At 49.0% G+C, this 17,815-nt stretch overlaps 1 protein-coding gene across 2 annotated transcripts in view; it reads left to right on the top strand.

Moving 5' to 3' along the window:
• Tmprss4 (transmembrane serine protease 4) overlaps positions 1 to 17,815 on the top strand; it is a 32,353-nt gene that overhangs the window by 11,926 nt on the left and 2,612 nt on the right. The window contains exons 2-10 of one of the 2 annotated variants that reach the window (NM_001108998.1): positions 3,154 to 3,187; positions 7,406 to 7,519; positions 8,918 to 9,070; positions 9,994 to 10,123; positions 12,603 to 12,704; positions 13,951 to 13,991; positions 15,537 to 15,696; positions 16,630 to 16,796; positions 17,586 to 17,684. In NM_001108998.1, the coding sequence (NP_001102468.1) occupies positions 3,154 to 3,187; positions 7,406 to 7,519; positions 8,918 to 9,070; positions 9,994 to 10,123; positions 12,603 to 12,704; positions 13,951 to 13,991; positions 15,537 to 15,696; positions 16,630 to 16,796; positions 17,586 to 17,684 (1,000 nt within the window). Of the gene's footprint in view, positions 1 to 3,153; positions 3,188 to 7,224; positions 7,520 to 8,917; positions 9,071 to 9,993; positions 10,124 to 12,602; positions 12,705 to 13,950; positions 13,992 to 15,536; positions 15,697 to 16,629; positions 16,797 to 17,585; positions 17,685 to 17,815 lie in introns of those variants that run through there. The other variant, XM_039081860.2, reaches the window with a different exon arrangement.

Here is a 17,815-nt window from a genome sequence, read left to right as displayed (position 1 = left end):
TAATGCTAACCACCGCAGTTACCACACACTTGGTTTCAGTCCTTTTTAATCTGGAACTGACTAAGTTAAATGGAAGTTCTTTGCCTGCTGTGTGTAAACCGCTGTTGGTATTGTTATCTCCTGACCAGGAGTCCACAAGGCCAACTGCTCTGATCTGTTCTCATCCTCATCCTGAAAGTTCTCCCCTCCACCCAGCTTGGCGATGACCAAGAAGAGCATGGGAGTGAGCAGAGCCCAGAGGTGTGTCCAGTTGTGCACAGGCACAAGCCTGATCTTAACATTAAGAGTACAGAGGTGAGAAGTGAGACCAGGGCTATTATTATTTGCCAATTTAAAATAAAATCTTAAATAAAAAAAATAAGAAACAGGAAAAGGCAGAGAAGTGGAGACTGCCCAGAAAAAGGCCGTGGAAGCACGGTGGATGGGCAGGCAGGAAATGGTGGCCAAGTGTGACCTTGGCACGTCCCACCAGAAGGCTCATTTCGTTTCTTTCCCTAAAGTCCACAGTCAGTAGGAAGTAGAGCCTGTATTCCTACTCGGTCCTTGTGGACTATTGCATCAGCCAGCCAAGGCCTAACAACATCGAAGGGCAAAGCCTGGCACCCCTCCAGAAGACTGCAGACTTGAATGCAGAAGGACAGGGAGGCAGGAAGGAGCTCCTGACCATCATTGGGACCCCCATGTTTAACCATGAGAATAGATAGTCCCCAAGTATTCCTTTGTAACCAATTTAGGATTTCCACACATCCAGAGCTTAGAATAAGTCTTTTCTCTCCCATATGGGACCAGAAAAAATCCCCAGTAGGATGTGTACAGGATCCTGCTGCTTTCTCCCATTGCCTCTGGTATCTGCAACCTTGGTGCAGTACTGGTAATCAAGTCCCTCCTTAGAGGCTTAACAGACAGAACTCAGGAACTCCCCACCCTCTACAAGACCTGAAAGGGCAGAAGGCTCTGAGGGACTCAGAGATTAAAAGGGGCTCAGAGAATGGGAACCTGGACATCACCCTCCCTCTGGCCCTTGCCTGCAGAGAAAGGAGTAAATGTACTTTGCATGTGAGTCTCTGCTCAAGTAGCCCCCATGTTTGACCCCCTGTGGTTGTGTGTGCACTGAGCGCACATGGGAGGGAGTGAGCAAATGTAGGAAATGCCTGTGCGTGTGTTTGTGCACGCGTGTCATTGCAGAGCTAGGACCACACTCTCAGAAATGCCCAGTATCCTAGCAGACTTTTGTTTGGGCTTGCCTGCTTTATTAGGTATAATCCACATGCAGCAAATAGCTCCTCCCTAAAATATACCTCACAGTGAAGGTCTAACACACGTAAATCCAGTGTAGCCAACACCCAAAGCAAGGTCTAGAAGTTTCTCAGTACACCAGAACAATCCATTGGGCTTCTTCCTATAACCACCCCACTTCCCAGGCAGTAACGCTGTTCTGACTGCTGGCACCCTAACCTTTACCTTCTGTCTCTGTGCCCATGTGTCAATGTCACTGGGCAGTGCATGCTTCTCAGTGCTTAGTTCTTTTGTCGTGATGTCATGAAGTTCGTCCCCATCGTTGCCGTTAGCCTTGGTTTGGTTGCTGCTGTGTTCTTGTGAGAAAGCATTTGACAGAAATGATTTAAAGGAGGAAGGGTTGATCTGACTCATGGACAGAAGCAGAGAGCTTACCTGATAGATACTTGGCTACATGCAAGAGAGGGTGGGTAGTGGAGACTGTCTTTTACCGTTTCCCAGTAATGCCAATGTGTTTATGAATCCCTCAGTCAATTAATCCATTAGACCAATGATCTCATCAGTTCTGGAGATGTCAACACAGACATATTCAGAGATGTGATTCACCATGTCTTAGGCACTTCTGTGTATGTGTGTGCACATGTTTGTGTGTATGTGTACATGTATGTACATGGGTGTATCATGTGTATGTGGAGGTCTATGGTAGGTGTATTCCTTGATTGCTCTCCACCTTTTTTTTGAGACCCGGTCTTTTCCTGAAATTGGAGATCACTGATTTTTCTAGGCTAGATGGCAGCAAGTCTCGGGATTCTCCTGTCTCCACCTCCTCAGAGCCAGGACTATAGTGGCGTGCCACTACACCCAGCCTTATGTGGGTGCTAGCAATCTAAACTCAGGTCTTCATGCTTATTAACTTCAAGCGGTTAACCAACTGAGCCATCTCCACAGTCTTTCATAGGCATTTTTGAGTCCAACGAAGCTGACAGCATAGAGTAGCAGGGGGTTGGAGAGGTAGCTCAGTGGGTGAGAGCTCTTCTTAACCATCGATCTGATGCCCTCTTCTGACCTCCACAGGCACCAGGCACAGAAGTGGTACACAGACATACATGCAGGCAAAATTCCCATACACACAAAATTATTTTTAGATAAAAAGGGTAATTGTAAGAAGTTTGTTCCTGTCTATTGCTGAAATTCTGTTGTGTAGATAATTCACAATCTATTTAGCTACTCAGGCATTAGGGGGTTTTCCAGTGTTTAGCCATTACAAGCAATGCTGCTGTGAAAACTCAAGGGTATTTGCTAGATATGTATAAGCACTTCTTTGTGGTGATTATGCACCATAGTAGATCTGCTGAGCCATCAAATTATAAACCAGCCCTGTGGTTACTATCACATCATTTAATCAAAGCACTGCTATAGTTTATATCCCACTAACAAGCATAGACATCCCAGTTGCTCCCTGTCCTGTGTTCTCACCAACACTTAATATTGTCAGTGTTTTTAACTTTAGCCATTCTAACGTCTAGATAGTGAGAGCGATTTTTGCTGAAGCCTGAGTTTATATTTATGTAATGGATAATTGCAATGAGCATCTTTTGACATTATTGGACACTTAAGTATCACCTTTATTCAAGTCTCTACAAAAAAAAATACAATAGATGTAAAAGTAAGCAAATGATTGACAAAGGGAAAAGCAACACAGATAGCATCCAGCAGCCGAGCATATCTGAGGCTCCTGAGTAGTCTCTACAAGTAGCAAACCAGTCGAGCCAGGTCAAATGGGGTACGGGTGGATTTTTCATTTCAACCAGTAGCTTAGACAGACACAGCAGGAAGAATACATCTAGGAAGTGAGTCCTGTTAGTCTGGATCTTAGAGATCCCCTCACTCAACTTAACCTTTCTCCTTCAATTGCAGGAGCCAGACAGTGGCCAACCCCTGAACAACCATGGTAAGTTCATGTCCCCGGGCCTTTGACCTCAGCTACTGAGTGAACCACCATCGTGCTAAATGCTACGTGTGACGTCAGTCCACCAGTCCACAATCCATCCATCACTCAGCGAAAAGCACTAAGTACTCATATGTTCCAAAATTTGTTCTCTTTTTTTTAAAAAAAAAAAAAAAAAGGTTTGGTGTTGGAGGAAATGTGACCAGCAGACCTAAGGGCCAAGAACATGACTCCCCAGCCAAGCCTGATCTGCATGGAGTTGGGCAGTGTAGGCCCCAGTCACATGGAGTTCATGCCACCAAGAATTCAGGGCTCTGGTGTTTTACTGGTAGAACAGAAAATAGCTGTGGATTTCTGACTATAGGAGACAGATTAGTGAATAAGTAAAAAAGCTCCCAGTTTTAAGGGTTTTACCTCTCTTGTTATATTTTTTTGAATCATTGACACTTACTTCTGATAGCCTACACATCGACAAGACAAGTGAACGAGGAACACGTCCGTAAGACAGTGGCCAATCCCACTCATGCTAACGTCTTATTTGAATCACAAGTTAATAATAACCAGAAACAATAACTCAGCGAGTAGAAACAGTACCTCCTTTGTACTCTGGAGTTAATGTAACAGTAGACCATAGAGTCCCCAAAGAACACCAGGCTTCCCCTGGCTCTCCCTGTGCCTCACCCAACGAACAAACCCAAGAACTGCCAAACCAGAACACCTGGTGGAAAGGAATCTGAAGGGAGAGACTGTGCAGCTGCTCAAGTGATGGGGAATGCTGTGTTAACCAGGCTGGATGAGTCAGCCAGCCACAGGGAGGAGAGTGAGCATGAGGGGGTGGGAGTGGTAAAGGAGCGGGGCCTGAGATCCTGAGTCCCAGAGGTCTGGAATAACACTCATGTCATTCAACACCAGAAAGCCAGCCTGTGGATGTGACTGTGACTGTGACTGTGACTGTGACTGTGACTGTGTGTGTGTGTGTGTGTGTGTGTGTGTGTGTGTGTGTGTGTGTGTGTGAATGCTGAATTAGCAGTGAAATCCACTTGGGTCAGTAAATGAAGTCAATTACACGGCTTAGAAGGTTCAGAGTACAAAAGTCCAGAAGTGAATGTGACAAGAGTCCCTGTTGTCACTGAAGGGGGAAGGGACAAGGTAAAAACCACCTTCCTGGAAGCCCTATCTAGAAGCAAAAGGCGGGACAAACGGACAGAAGAAACAACCACAGGCAGGGAGGAAATTTCTGAAATTTAGCTTAAGTTCCTTCCTGAGGAACATCCCTTCCAGAGAAGGGAAGCAGATTTTCTCTGAAACAGTCAGAACACAATCCAACAGAATGTTTGCTAACCATGGAAACAAATCAACCTCATGTCCCCCAGAGTCAGTGACCAGTAAACAAATCACGCATGGATGACTGAACAAAATATTGATGCATCCGTGGCGACAGAAGCAGAATAATTCTAAAGACTTGGTGTGTGGACTTTAAAAACAGGACCAGCTAGCATTGTCAATAATCTGCTTTGTGCCAGGCCCTCGCAATTTACAGGCCATACCACGTCTTATTTACATACCCAGTGCTGGGCCTCTGTACAGTTCAAACTCTCCATAGAGAAGCACAACATTTGAGCTCTCTTATCAACAGTCATTGATACCATCATTTATGGGGCACTGGCCTCTGGCATACATCGGTCTGAGTATCAGCTGAGCAGAGGACAGTGGGTAGAGCAGACACATGACTGACACTGTCTGAGGCAGAATAAAGTGAGAGCTGGGGGAAGGACAGACAGGATGCACCTAAGAGAACAGAGCCAAGGTTGGAGTGTTTCCCATTCTGTGGACACTAGTTGGGTGTCTGCTGCGGGCTGTGCTCTAGGCGCTGGAGACTCAGAAGTGCACAGAAGACACTGTCTTCATGGTGGCTTCGTTTCCATTTCAGGGAGGGGTAGAAGGAGACAGAAAACCTGCCAAAGCAGGTCAGCGATGATAAGTGCTTTGGGGGGAAAGCAGGCAAGGGGAGAGGATGGTGAACACGCAGTGGTCCCACCTTAAACAGGAAGATCCAGGGTAGGCCCACACGAAGGAGACTTGAAAAAGAGGTTGGAAGAAGCTGAGGGAGTGAGCCATGTAGATGGGAAAGCAGAAAAGCCTGCCTACTGCTTCCCAGGTCTCGGAAGCTCTGGTGCCTCTTACCCAGCTCTCCTTGGGAGAAAGGGCCCCGAATGCCTCCTGAGTTCTTTGCCTGAAGGAAAGGCACCTGCAAAGACCCGGAACCTGCCTTTGATGCCAACTGAGAACTTTTCACAACCTTGTCACGCCCCGTGTCCTTGGCTAGCCGTGTGTTCTTTTGTGTCACTGTGGCCGATACACCTGACACAACTTCATGGACACAGGACTCATTCTGAAATAGCTCCAGAATGTCCCAGTCCATGAAAGGGTGTAACAGAGCAACTCACATGATGTTGCAGAAAATGGGACACAATAAAAGGAAATTTAAGAAGCAGGCAAAGAAAGTAGGCTCCCAAATATACACCCTCGGGGATCTACTTTCTCCAGCTAAGCCTTAACTCCCCAAGTTTCTAGACATTTCCAAAATAGTGACACCATTTGGGGACCAAACATTGAAAAACTATGAGCCTGTTGTATCATTTCAGATTCAAACTATGACACTGTATGAAGCAAACGTAACTGCTTGTTTGATTGGTTGGGGTTTTTTGTTTGTTTGTTTGTTTGTTTGTTTGTTTGTTTTACAATTTTTAGGCAATGATAGTCTTCTATATGCATTCCCTGGTCCCAAAGTCTTTCATTTCAACCCTCCTCCCCCAGGACAATGGGACAACAGTCTCATCACATACCCTTTCTTGTTCAAAGCGTTCCATGGCTCCTTAGTGCTGTCAGGACAAATGCCAAACCCTAGTCTGATTTTCAAGTCTCCACAAAAGGACTTTGTTGTTCTACCACCCAACAGGCTTTGACCCACTTCATACCCAAGGACACTAGATGCTCACAGTACCCTGCTGTGCCTGAGTCTGAACTGTCCCAGAGCCCCTGTTTCCTGGTTTTTTTTTTTTTTTTTCCTGTATCAAACTATCATCCGCTCGGGAATATTTTCCCAGAATCCCTCTGGTGATGTCTCTACTCTACCTTCTTCCACCTGGTGGACTGCCATTTGTCCTGTTTGCCTCCCCGCCCCCAACTCTAATCTCCTTAAAGACAGGGACCAGGCTGGGGGCTTGCTGTGTGTTGAACTAACTTGGAGGTGGGGTCCTCATAATACATAATAACAACTCACAAGTGTTCCTCAAAACTCTGCTACACCCTCACTATTTGGGGAGGCGAAGATTAAGGCATTGGGCTAGGGGTGAGGCTCAGATGGTAGGATGCTTGCCTAATTTGTACAAACCCTTCTGCTGCATGCCCCAACACGTCTGAGAACAGTGGTGGTGGTGTATGCCTCAAATCTAAGCACCTGAAGGATCACAAGTTCAAGGTCATACTGGTCTGCATATAGAACATGAGGTTAGCCTGTGCTACATGACCTAGTTCTCCTGCCCTTTAAATAAAAATGATTGGAGAAACAACTGAAGAGGAACAAAGGAGTAAAGTCTAATGTTCTCCAGCACTGGGGGTAACTGCAGTTGATGACATTCGATGTTCCAGAAGAGATAGTGAGAGAATTCTGGACGTTCCCAACACATGCACAAAAATAAACGTCTTACAGGACAAACAGTAATTACCCTGACCTTACCATTATGTAGCACATACATTTGTTAAAATGTTACACTATACCCCCCAAAATATAATTATGTGTTGATTAAAAATAAAAAAATATTCAAGAATGGGGCAGGATAAATGATAAAATTCTCATATATCATGGTAAGCACCCAAGTACATGTGTGACAAGCTTGGGCCCCTCCCAGGGCAGGTACAGGTCAGGCCTAGCAAGAGTGACATCTTGTACAAGGTAGGGCAAGACAAGGGGAGGCGGCAGGCACTGCCAACTCCTTTGAGAAATGGTTATGAAAGATAGGTGAATCTGGGCGAGGGAGGGTAGGTGGGAGAAGATGTGTTCACAAGGCTCAGCCTTGCCTGCAGGGATAACTGTCAAACTGTCACCAAACTGTCACCAGGGCATCCTGATACAGGCCAGGGGCAGAGGGCTATGGGCCTTGGTAGGACTGGGTTCTGAGTGTTCACTGCACCATCCTCCCTCTGTCTTTCTCCTCGCAGATGTCCCTCCCTTTCGCAAACCCCGAAGTCCCCTGGAGACCTTCAAAAAGGTGGGGATCCCCATCATCGCGGTGATTCTGAGCCTGATAGCCCTCGGGATTGTGGCCCTCCTCAGTGAGTTATAGCCCCCATACAGCTTCACCCCACGCCACCCCCATAGGTGACAGTACAGGAGCCCCCCATGCTCACCCTCACCCCCTCAGCCAGCCACAGACCTCCCCAGTCCTCCCACCCACATGATAGGCAGGTGATCTGCACAAAGTTTTTTTTTGGGGGGGGTGAATCTTCAAACCTCATGTCTCCACCCCTGCTTTGATGGGAACCTTCTTCTAAGTGCAAGGGGAAGGTAAGCAAATCCCCCAGTTCTCCCAGATGGCTTCTTTTCCAGATGGTTGCTATGCACGTGGCACCCATTCCAAACCCACACAGACAGTGGCAGAGGTACCCACCCTCCAGCCGCCTCCTTCCCATCTCCTGCAAACTGACAGCTGGTGGAGGAGCAGGGTGAGGGGGTTGGATGGGGTATCTGGCAACCCTACTATCTGTCAGGCTAGAGAGTATTTCTGCCTGTGGAGAGCGGAGGAGAGGAGGTACTAGGGAAGATGACCAGGCAGGTAGAACCCTCTGCCCACCCCAGCTTGGTCTTCATTAACTCTGATGTCATCTTAGGCAGCACGCTCTGTGACAATGATTTCCAAAGTTACAGCAGGGACTGACCATGGCTCTCACAGCAGGGAACTGAGCATAGGAGACAAGCTTAGGAGACAGGGATGGGCTTCAAGGCTCCTTGTGGAACCTGTGTGCCCAGAAAGAAGTCCACTGAGCCTCTGGAGTATGAAATGCCTTTAAGCATCATGAATAGCAATGAGAAACCTTATGTCAAAAGCCTGGGTTAAAAGCTAAGAGCTGAGACCGTGGGCATGCGGTGCCTATACAACCTGGGCAAGGCTTGCCCGCCCTTGGGGAGCCTTATTTAGAGCTCAGATGACACTTGCTGTAGCAGCAGATACAGATACTACCCATTGGATGGCACAGAGAGCTTCTGCTTGAACCCTTAATTCTATAGTTGGACACTGAGGTTCAAAGCCCAGGCCAGGCAAGCAGGTACAGAGACTGGGATGAGACTCCAGTTCTCTGACTGACCAGGTTCTCATCGTAGTAAGAGTGGGTGTCCACACATCAGACACCACCTCTATCCTTGAGAGCCCAGGGTGGTTGTGAGATGGATAAAACCCAAAATCCTTTCTTCTCAACCTTAGTTGGCCCAGCCTGATGCAGGTGTGTTAGTTAGCTTTACATTACTATAACAAAACACCTGAAGGTAACTCCCAAAAGTTGTGCAAGTGGGCATACACACACACACACACACACACACACACACACACACACACACACCAAAAAAAAGATTCATTGTTTAAATTGACTGCCTGCCTCCTGCCAGCCTGACTTTCAGAAAAAGCAACCCTCTCTGTCCCTAGCCGCCTGCTTGACCCTCCCTAATGTACCTTCCAGTCAAAGTGGTTCTGGATAAATACTACTTCATCTGCGGAAATCCCCTGACCTTCATTCCGAGGGGCCAGATGTGTGATGGCCACCTTGACTGTGCCTCGGGGGAGGATGAGGAACACTGTGTCAAGAACTTCCCTGAAAAGCCTGGAGTGACAGGTGAGTCCAGGGACTGAAGAGCAGGAGGAGTGAAGGAAGTCTGTTCAGATGTGGTCTCTGCCCCCCTTCTTTGTCAGTGTCTAGCCCTGATAGAAAACGTCCCCAAGAGCAGAGCCATGGCACATGCACCTTTAGAGCCCAGCACTGGACAGGGCACACTCTCAGGAAGGGCTAATGATCTTGAGGGGACAAGGGAGCAGTGCTGATACTATGCTGGCCATACCTGCCTTTCTAGAGTGCATGACCTTGAAGGTTCCCCCTTGATATTCCATGAGACTAGAAATGTTGTCACCATGTCATTTAGCTAGCCAGCCACCCTTCTACTCATGTTATTTGCTGTGACATAGTAGGGAACAGGACAGAGGGAGGTAACTGAAGGAGTAAGTGTTTCAAGTATAAAAGCTGGGCTCCTCAGGCTTGGTTGACCCACTAACACTTATCCCAGAAGATAACTAGTCAGACCCTTTGAGGGCAGGGATGAGTGACTCCCTGTGCATTGGCTCTTAATTAGTGAGGTTAAAACCTCTGGGTGCCTGCCATCCTAATACCAACAGAAGTTTTCACTCCAACTCTCTCTCTCATCTTCCATGGAGAAACTACCAAGTCCCTGGCTGGGATGTTTTCCCAAACTGGGCAAGCTCTATAGGCCTTGGTAAAGTAACTGTGACACCGGTCATCAAAGCTGATACCCATCTGAGCAAACGGAAAGGCTGTCAGTCATTGTCCCTGGGCAGCTGACTTCCCCCAGCTGCCATCCAAATTAGACTCTAGTCAACTGGAAGAACGTCCCTTGATGTTGAGTGTGTCCTCAGCTCTGGGTTGGGGAGTAGCGGTGAGGGAGGGGGCTGGTCTCACGATAACTTCTGAGGGGCTGGGCTAGAGTGGACCCACCCTCCAGCTGACTCAGGCTCCTTCCCTCCTAGTCCGACTCTCCAAGGACAGATCCACCCTGCAGGTACTGGATGCAGCCAGAGGGACCTGGGCCTCAGTCTGTTTTGACAACTTCACAGAAGCGCTGGCCAAGACAGCCTGCAGGCAGATGGGCTATAACAGGTACTCCCCCAAGGCCATAGGGGGCTGTCACCTTAGACCAGCAACTTTTTTTACCTACCTGCCTTCTTTCTTTTCTTCCTTCCTTCATTCCTGCCTGCCTCTCTTCTTCTCTCCCTCCCTCCCTTCTTTACTTCCTATTCCATTTCCCTAAAACCGCAGACATGAGATTCATACAGAAATATGTTTGAATCCCAGCGCTTTTATTAACAAGGAGCAAAAAGATAATCCCCCAGCCTCAGTTTCCTCATAGTTACCAGTGTCAATCTCATGAGAGATTTCTTTTCTCCCAAACTACTTCTCCTTTGTCTTTTTGTGAGAAGTCTTTCCCAGACCATAACACAAAAACTAATTTACTATGCAAAGTCATCTAGGTTAAAATCTGGCAGGAAGGAAGACTGAGGGTGTCGCTCGGTGGCAGAGCATTTACCTGGCATGTGCAAAGCCCTGGGTTCCATTCTCCGCACTTGAAAACAAAAATAGCAAGGACAGCCTGATTCTGTTGGGGCCCATCACCAGAGTCCCAGCTCTCTCAGTGAAGTGCAGAAGCAGGTCCAAATCTGGAGTGGATGGAAGGTACATGCAGGGTAATTAGCATTACATATATTTATATTCATTTGATCTTGGCAGAGAGCTCGAAGCATGGTTATATTAAATCTGTTAGAAGCGGGTTCCGAGAGAACAAGCAGCATGCTGGGGCAGAAGCTGGGAGGTAGAGGGGTGGAATCTGTCCGCGCCTCGACCCGATTCCTGGACACCACGAGTTCTCATAGCATCTGTTTGTATAGAGAATTCTCTCTACTCACAAGGCTTCATCAGTGACAGAAGGGACAGTGAGGAATGGTCCCTCGGGAGCCTATCTACAGAGGATGGGAAGGAACCCAGGTGGTCTGCTGCAGTCAGAGATCACACTCTCCCTAGCAGGCTGAACTTCCTCAGGACTCTAAGAAACCGAGTCCAGAGACAAGACAGACTGCTAGACAGACATTGCCCATCGATCACAGAGTTCTATCCCTCCAGAGGTCCCTAAAGCAGCCTCTAGGTTTTGTCCCATAGATGTTCTGGGCAGCCAGTATAAATCCATATGGTCTCTGTCCCCTCTGCCCCGTCTTTATAAAGCTCTCTCCCCTCCAGAGGAGGAGAACTCCCAGCACCCTCTAGAAAAGGGACACCTGTCACCTCATTTCCAAGGACAATAGGCCCAGCACCTGCTGTCCCCTACTTCCCCTGCAGCCGTCCCCTCCTCCATTGCAGTCCAGCCAACTGCAGCGTCAGCTGGACCAGATGCAGCAGCAGGCTGTCTAAGTTACGAAACTGGGAGTTTCCTGAGGTTCTTAAAGTGGTAGACTCCCAGAATTCCTACACTTCTAGAAAGCACTGAAGCACCAGACAGCACCACCTGACCTCTTCAGCTTTAGGACATCAAAGTTCATGAAATAAGCTTTGCTGGCTATGTTTACTGACATCTTCCTCTCTCCTGGGTCAGAGCTCTCTGCTCAAATCTCTCTTTCTTTCCTGCCTGAATTGGAAGTAAACCTTTCTTATCTAGGGACACAAAGCCCTAGGTGGTCCAGTGTAGGAGTCAGGGACCACCTGGCTCACGCATCCTTTTATGGAGAAAATTGGGACTCGGGGAGACACACAGGATAAATATGACTCGCCCATGGTCACACACCAAACTGGTGTCAGATCCAGCATATTGGAACTTACGTCTGGGGGGCTCTTTAGACAGACTCTGGTCATCCCAGATCCAGCACCCGCTTCACCAAGGAAGTGTTTGCAGTCCTCTCTGGGTGTGGATTAGCCAGCCAGGGACATGGATTGGCCCCAGATGTCTATGCAAAGCTTGACCTGAGAGGACAGACTGGAGAAGAAGGTAGACATTTAGAAGGCGAAAATTTAGCAAAGAAAGAACCAGAGAACCGAGTAGGTAAGGAAGGCTTCCTGGAGGAGGAAGACTTGAATACAGGGTTTGAAAGAAAACAAACATGGATTAGCAGAAGGGAAGGGAAAGGGTGGACCAAGTTTCAGGAAGTTCCATCTGGACTCCTATGAGAATAGATCCAGGCTTCTCCTATCTCCAGGGCCCTTATATGGAAAACCAAATATCCACACTCCAGCTCCCTCTGTGCTGAGACAGGAGTACATCTGGGTCCCTTTGCTTCTTTGCTCCCGCTGATGTGAACCTAAAAAGATGCTGGAGCATCTGAGACCGGGGCAGAGCTGGGTGTGAGGAAAGCAAGCCCCTAGCCCTCCACAAAGCTCGGCTCCTGGGCCAGGAGGTCCTGCCAAAGAAAACAAGACCACAGTAGCCAGAGGTGGGCTGAGTTCTGCCCTGATGTGGGGCTGTCCCTGTGATCCAGCAGAGAGAGCCAGCCGTGCCCCACTAACCTGTGCCCCCTCTCTGGGAGCAGGGGCTCTTTCTACCATCCAATTCCAGCCTCTGCCCCAGCTCACAGTTGACTCTCCCTCCCTACCACAGCCAACCCGCTTTTGGACCAGTGGAGATGGGCCCAAACCAGACTCTCCTCGTCACCCCAGTCACAGGAAACAGCCAGGAACTTCAGATGCAGAATGGAAGCAGGTGAGTGAGAGGACACATTCTGACCCTCAGAGGCTATCTAACACTGGAGAGCAGCTCAGGGTTGCAGCAAGGGGAACACGAGCCAGACAACAGGAAGAACTAACCGAGCAGCTCATTAAATGTCCACGGTTATGGAATCCCATTTTCAGGCTCAGGGGGTATTCTCTGCTGGCCTTTTTCTTTACCACAACATGCACTGTCCTGCTCAAAGGCAGAGCAGTGAACAGCGACCTTCTCTCTCTCTGAACAGTCAAGATTAACACCTCCCATAAGCTACTTCATGCTTACTAGTGAGTTGCCTGGTAGGCAAGAGCCTGAAAGAAGCTTTGTACTTCTCATCACTTCCCCAGGCCAAAGCACTACCTTCTAATGCTCCAAAGAAGGCTCTCAGCCTTCACCTCACCACCCCACATTAGAGCACAGCTGACTCAAAACAAAATCTGCTACAAGGCAGCCAAGGCTCCAGGAGCAGGCTGGCTTCTTAGCATTCAGGACGCTGGACAGAGTCTTAACACAGAAACTCTGGAAAAGGACAGGTTTAGTGGAGAATGACTATCTGCAGGATCCCATACAAATCCTGTTCTGTTTGGAAGGGCCACCGTGCAGCAGCTTCTGCTCCCTCCCTGCCCGGGGTGCCAGAAGCCCAGACTAGCTTTGCACTGGACAAGGCTCTATATGTTGTAGGAGCATGCACAGCCACAGGAGTGGTGCATCAAATCGAACCACACTGAGTATTAATGCAGTTCTACCCACATTCCCAGTTTCTTGCAGTATTAAGGGTGGGGTTGAAACAATGCCAACCAACCAGAGCTTCCAGGGACTAAGCCACTACCCAAAGACTATACATGGACTGACCCTGGGCTCCAACCTCATAGGTAGCAATGAATAGCCTAGTAAGAGCACCAGTGGAAGGGGAAGCCCTTGGTCCTGCCAAGACTGAACCCCCAGTGAACGTGATTGTTGAGGGGATGGTGGTAATGGGGGGGGAGGATGGGGAGGGGAACACCAATATAGAAGGGGAGGGGGAGGGGCTAGGGGGATGTTGGCCCGGAAACTGGGAAAGGGAATAACAATCGAAATGTAAATAAAAAATACTCAAGTTAATAAAGATTAAAAATGCACCCCCATAGGCTCATATATAAAAAACAAAAAGGGTGGGGTTGAATCGGCGTTTCACAAAGGCTGAGTTCCAACCTCCCAGCCAAGGAGAAAGCAGAAGCCACAGGGCCCTATGTGTCTCTTTCAGATCCTGCCTCTCAGGCTCCCTGGTTTCCCTGCGCTGCCTTGGTGAGTACACCTTATCTCTTAGAGTCTGGGCCAGCAATGGTTAGAAGAAAGGCCTACATCATCACCGCTCCGTCTCCTAGCCTCCAAGTCCCACTGTGTGGGGCCGAGCTTAGACTTACAGATCAGTGTTCCTTCAGGCGGTTAATGCCGAGAGCTCCCCTTCTGCCATCTGCCCTCAGTTCATGGTCTGAGTATATTAGATTTTATTGTTGTACTGAGATATCTGAGGCAGGATAATGTCAAAAAGAAGCCGTGCTTGGCTTACAGTTTTAGAACCTGGGGGTCTAAGACCAGAAAGCCACCTTGGGTTTGGCCTCAAGTGCTGCCCTAGTGGTAGGTGGTGGATCATGTGAAGGAGTGTGAATAATACAAGAAATTGGACAGCAGGGTGGGCTCTGTCTTGTCCTAAGTTCTCGACTCAGGGACCACAAAAAACTACTTTATTTTCCTCAAAGGGCAGCTACTCTGATGACCTAAGGGCTATTAGGCCTCACCTCTTAAAGAACCCACTGCCTCATCACCACCGTACCCGGGGCTAAGCTGCCACCTTTGGGAAAGGCACATTCAAACCATAGCCTAACTGTCCCAGAGACTCCCAAGCAGGTCACTGGCTGGAAGGAAGCTCTCTATAAAGACCGTGTGAAGCAGTTCATAAGAGTTTAGACCTCCATCTTGCCAACCAAGAAGCTTTGAGTGAGCGAGCACAGGGGAAGTGGAAAGCAGGGTTGGATCAGACAGCATTTGGCAGGCACAGGACCAGGCAGGGGAGAGATGGCGGGAAGGGGCCTTCTTGGAAAGATCGTCGTGTCAGGGAGTGTCTGAAAGACCAGAGAGGCACAGAACAGGGCAGAGAGGTGGCTCTGGAGGTTTTAGTTTTGGGTTTGTTTTGTTTTTGATTATGGGGCAGGTACATGCATGCGCCCGCAGTACCTGTGGATACCAGTAGAAAGCATGAGATCCTCTGGAGCTGGTTGACGTGAACTGCCTGTTGTGGGTACTGGGAACCAAACGCAGGTCTCTGTAAGAGAAGGAGGCACCCTTAGCCACTGAGCCATCTCTCTAACCCTGACATTGAAATGTTTAACTCAAGTTCAAAGGTCATAGGTAAAAGGTAGGTCAGAAGACAGGGTGGCCAATGGGCAGCTCCCTTAACAGAAGGAAGAAACCCAGTTCCTAGAATGTGCTTATTCCCTGATAACAAAGTCGTTTGTGAGTATCTGTTTACTCAGTGGGGAACTTCTAGGGACTTTCCCTTGAGGCAGGGCAGGGGCTTCAGAATTCATGATTCCACACCCTTGTTTGGTTTGAAGATGATAAATTCCCAGCACGATGGTCACAGCCGTGTTCAAAAATCTAAGTTCCTATCCACAAACTAGAGGTGGGTTTCAGGGAAGCCTGTGGGGTTCAGAGCTGGTGTGAGTGGGTTCTCCCATCATTCCCGTGCCATTCCTGAGGTTCCTACTTAGGGGTGCCTGGAGAGGCAGCCCCTCCCCAGAAGCCTGACTCCCCCTCCTTACCTCTCCCCGCACCCCCGATTGAATCCAGACTGTGGAAAGAGCCTGAAGACTACTCGTGTGGTGGGTGGGGTGGAGGCCTCTGCGGATTCTTGGCCGTGGCAAGTCAGCATCCAGTACAACAAGCAGCATGTCTGTGGTGGGAGCATTCTGGACCACCACTGGATTCTCACAGCAGCCCACTGCTTCAGGTAAGTGAGATGAGGAAGCTAGGAGGGCGAGGCTGTGCAGGGAGCCAGCCTTGTTTCCTGATTGTGCACCCGTGCCCTGCCCCATTTTCTCTGGGTGCAGCTTCTATGCAATGAGACACCAGCCATGATGTCCTTGCTAAGCATTGAAAAATCCGTGCTGGTCTCCAAGGTTGAACGCTATTGGGTGGAAAGCTCCAGACACCCAGGATCCTCACCCATTCCATCCATGCTACTGAAGCTCTCCCCACACACCTGGGCTCCCAAGAACTTGTTTCCTCTTTGTAAGTTTTCCAGGAAATGACACCAAGATCTAGAGTCACTGCCTACGTCTAGAAACTGAACCGAGTGTAGAGGATCCTTCAGTCCAGCAGACAGGGAGCTGGCCAGGCCTTGAGAAAGGGGCTCCACCCAGGGCTTCTTCATTTCCCTTTCATTCAGCACCTGGAGAGTACCAAAAACCAGCCCTTCAAACTGTGTGTGTCACATAAACCCCATGTTGCCTTCAAGGTTCCCAGGCCTACATCAGGGGTTTTACAGTGTTTTGAGACTGACAAGGGCGCTAAATCCCCTGCTGGGAAAGAGCCCTGCACACAGGATGTGAAGAATAAACAAAAGCTTGAAAGCTCATGACAATGCAAAGATAGAAACAAGGCTGAGGGAGAGACTGCCAGGTCATGAAACCCAGGAGAGAGGCAGCCCCTTCCCAAGCCCTCTGGGTAGAAGTTCCCTTGGGCTCCTTTTATGAAGAAAAAGAATCAGATCTTTTCTAACCTGGCTTCAGGAGGGTGGCTCTCAGATCGTCCTTTCCACCATGCCTGTCCCTACCATCCCATGATCTCCTAAAGCATCAGCAGACTTGGGGGCCTGGCCCTAAGTAAGCAGAGCCCTCTAAGTGCTTGGATGCTCCCCTGATGTAGCCATCTCTTTCCCTAGGAAATATCTTGACGTGTCCAGCTGGAAGGTGAGGGCCGGCTCAAACAAGCTGGGTAACTCTCCGTCCTTGCCTGTGGCCAAGATCTTCATTGCTGAACCCAATCCCCTGCAACCCAAAGAGAAGGACATTGCCCTCGTTAAGCTGAAGATGCCGCTCACATTCTCAGGTAGGAGGTGGTCCCCGGCCACAGAGCCCCTAGGTGAACCTTTCTCAGGTTCTGCTAAGCAGCTTGAGACACATCCTGTTCCCACTCAAGATCTCAGCTTACCCGTGGGTGTTCAGCTCATATGTCATCTCCATATCACTGGTGCCATGAGACCTGCTCTAGCCGTCAAGCTGACGTGCACGTCTTCCCTGGCAGAGATTCTTCTAAGTCTGTATGCTCTATTTGGAAGATCAAAGTCATCTGCTCTTGGTGTTGTCAGGGCCCTTTTTAAAAAATTGTCACCCCTAGCCAGTGCCCAAGGCCCTGCACAATAACCCTGCTAGAATGTCCGTGTGCTTCTGCTTGTTTTCCTCCGGGAATAAGGAACCTAGCATTTCCTGGGTTTTTTTTTTCTTTGCATGTGCATGTGCATGTGTCAGAAGACAGGGCTCGGGAGGAGGTGAACAGCTCAAGTGGTGTTTGTGGTTCCAAGGGACCACAGTGGGGAGGTTGGGTGGACAAGTTTGAGCATGCTTGAGAATAATTGCCTAGCCTGCAGAGGTTGACCTCTGACTGTTCATTACCTAGACTTAGGGGATTTGGGGCAGACAATACTGGCTAGGCGCATGAGAGGGAGGTGAAGGTATTGTGAGGTCCAGGGTGGAGGGCCTCACTGGCGAGTGGTTCATTCTCTCGAGGAATTACCTAACCTAGTCTCACTTAGACCAGCAAGATCCCCAACACGAAAAAGCACCAGAAAACAATAAGCCATCCCTAATCTAGGATCATCTTCCCCTCTGCTCCTGGTAGGCTCGGTCAGGCCCATCTGCCTGCCTTTCTCTGATGAAGAGCTCATCCCAACCATGCCAGTCTGGGTCATTGGATGGGGCTTTACAGAGGAAAACGGAGGTGAGTCTTGGGCTCAGAACCTCAGACTCCTTGCCCGAGGGTCTTATTACCCTCCCCAGTGGTAATAAGAAATAAGAACGTCCTTTAGAAAAGTCCACCCCGGCTCACCAGGCACCAACACCCCAAGCAGC

This window comes from Rattus norvegicus, chromosome 8 (assembly GCF_036323735.1).
Source record: "Rattus norvegicus strain BN/NHsdMcwi chromosome 8, GRCr8, whole genome shotgun sequence".
Classification (NCBI taxonomy): Eukaryota; Metazoa; Chordata; class Mammalia; order Rodentia; family Muridae; genus Rattus; species Rattus norvegicus.
The sequence above is the reverse complement of the archived record's forward strand: the minus strand, read 5'-3'. Positions and strand labels throughout refer to the sequence as shown.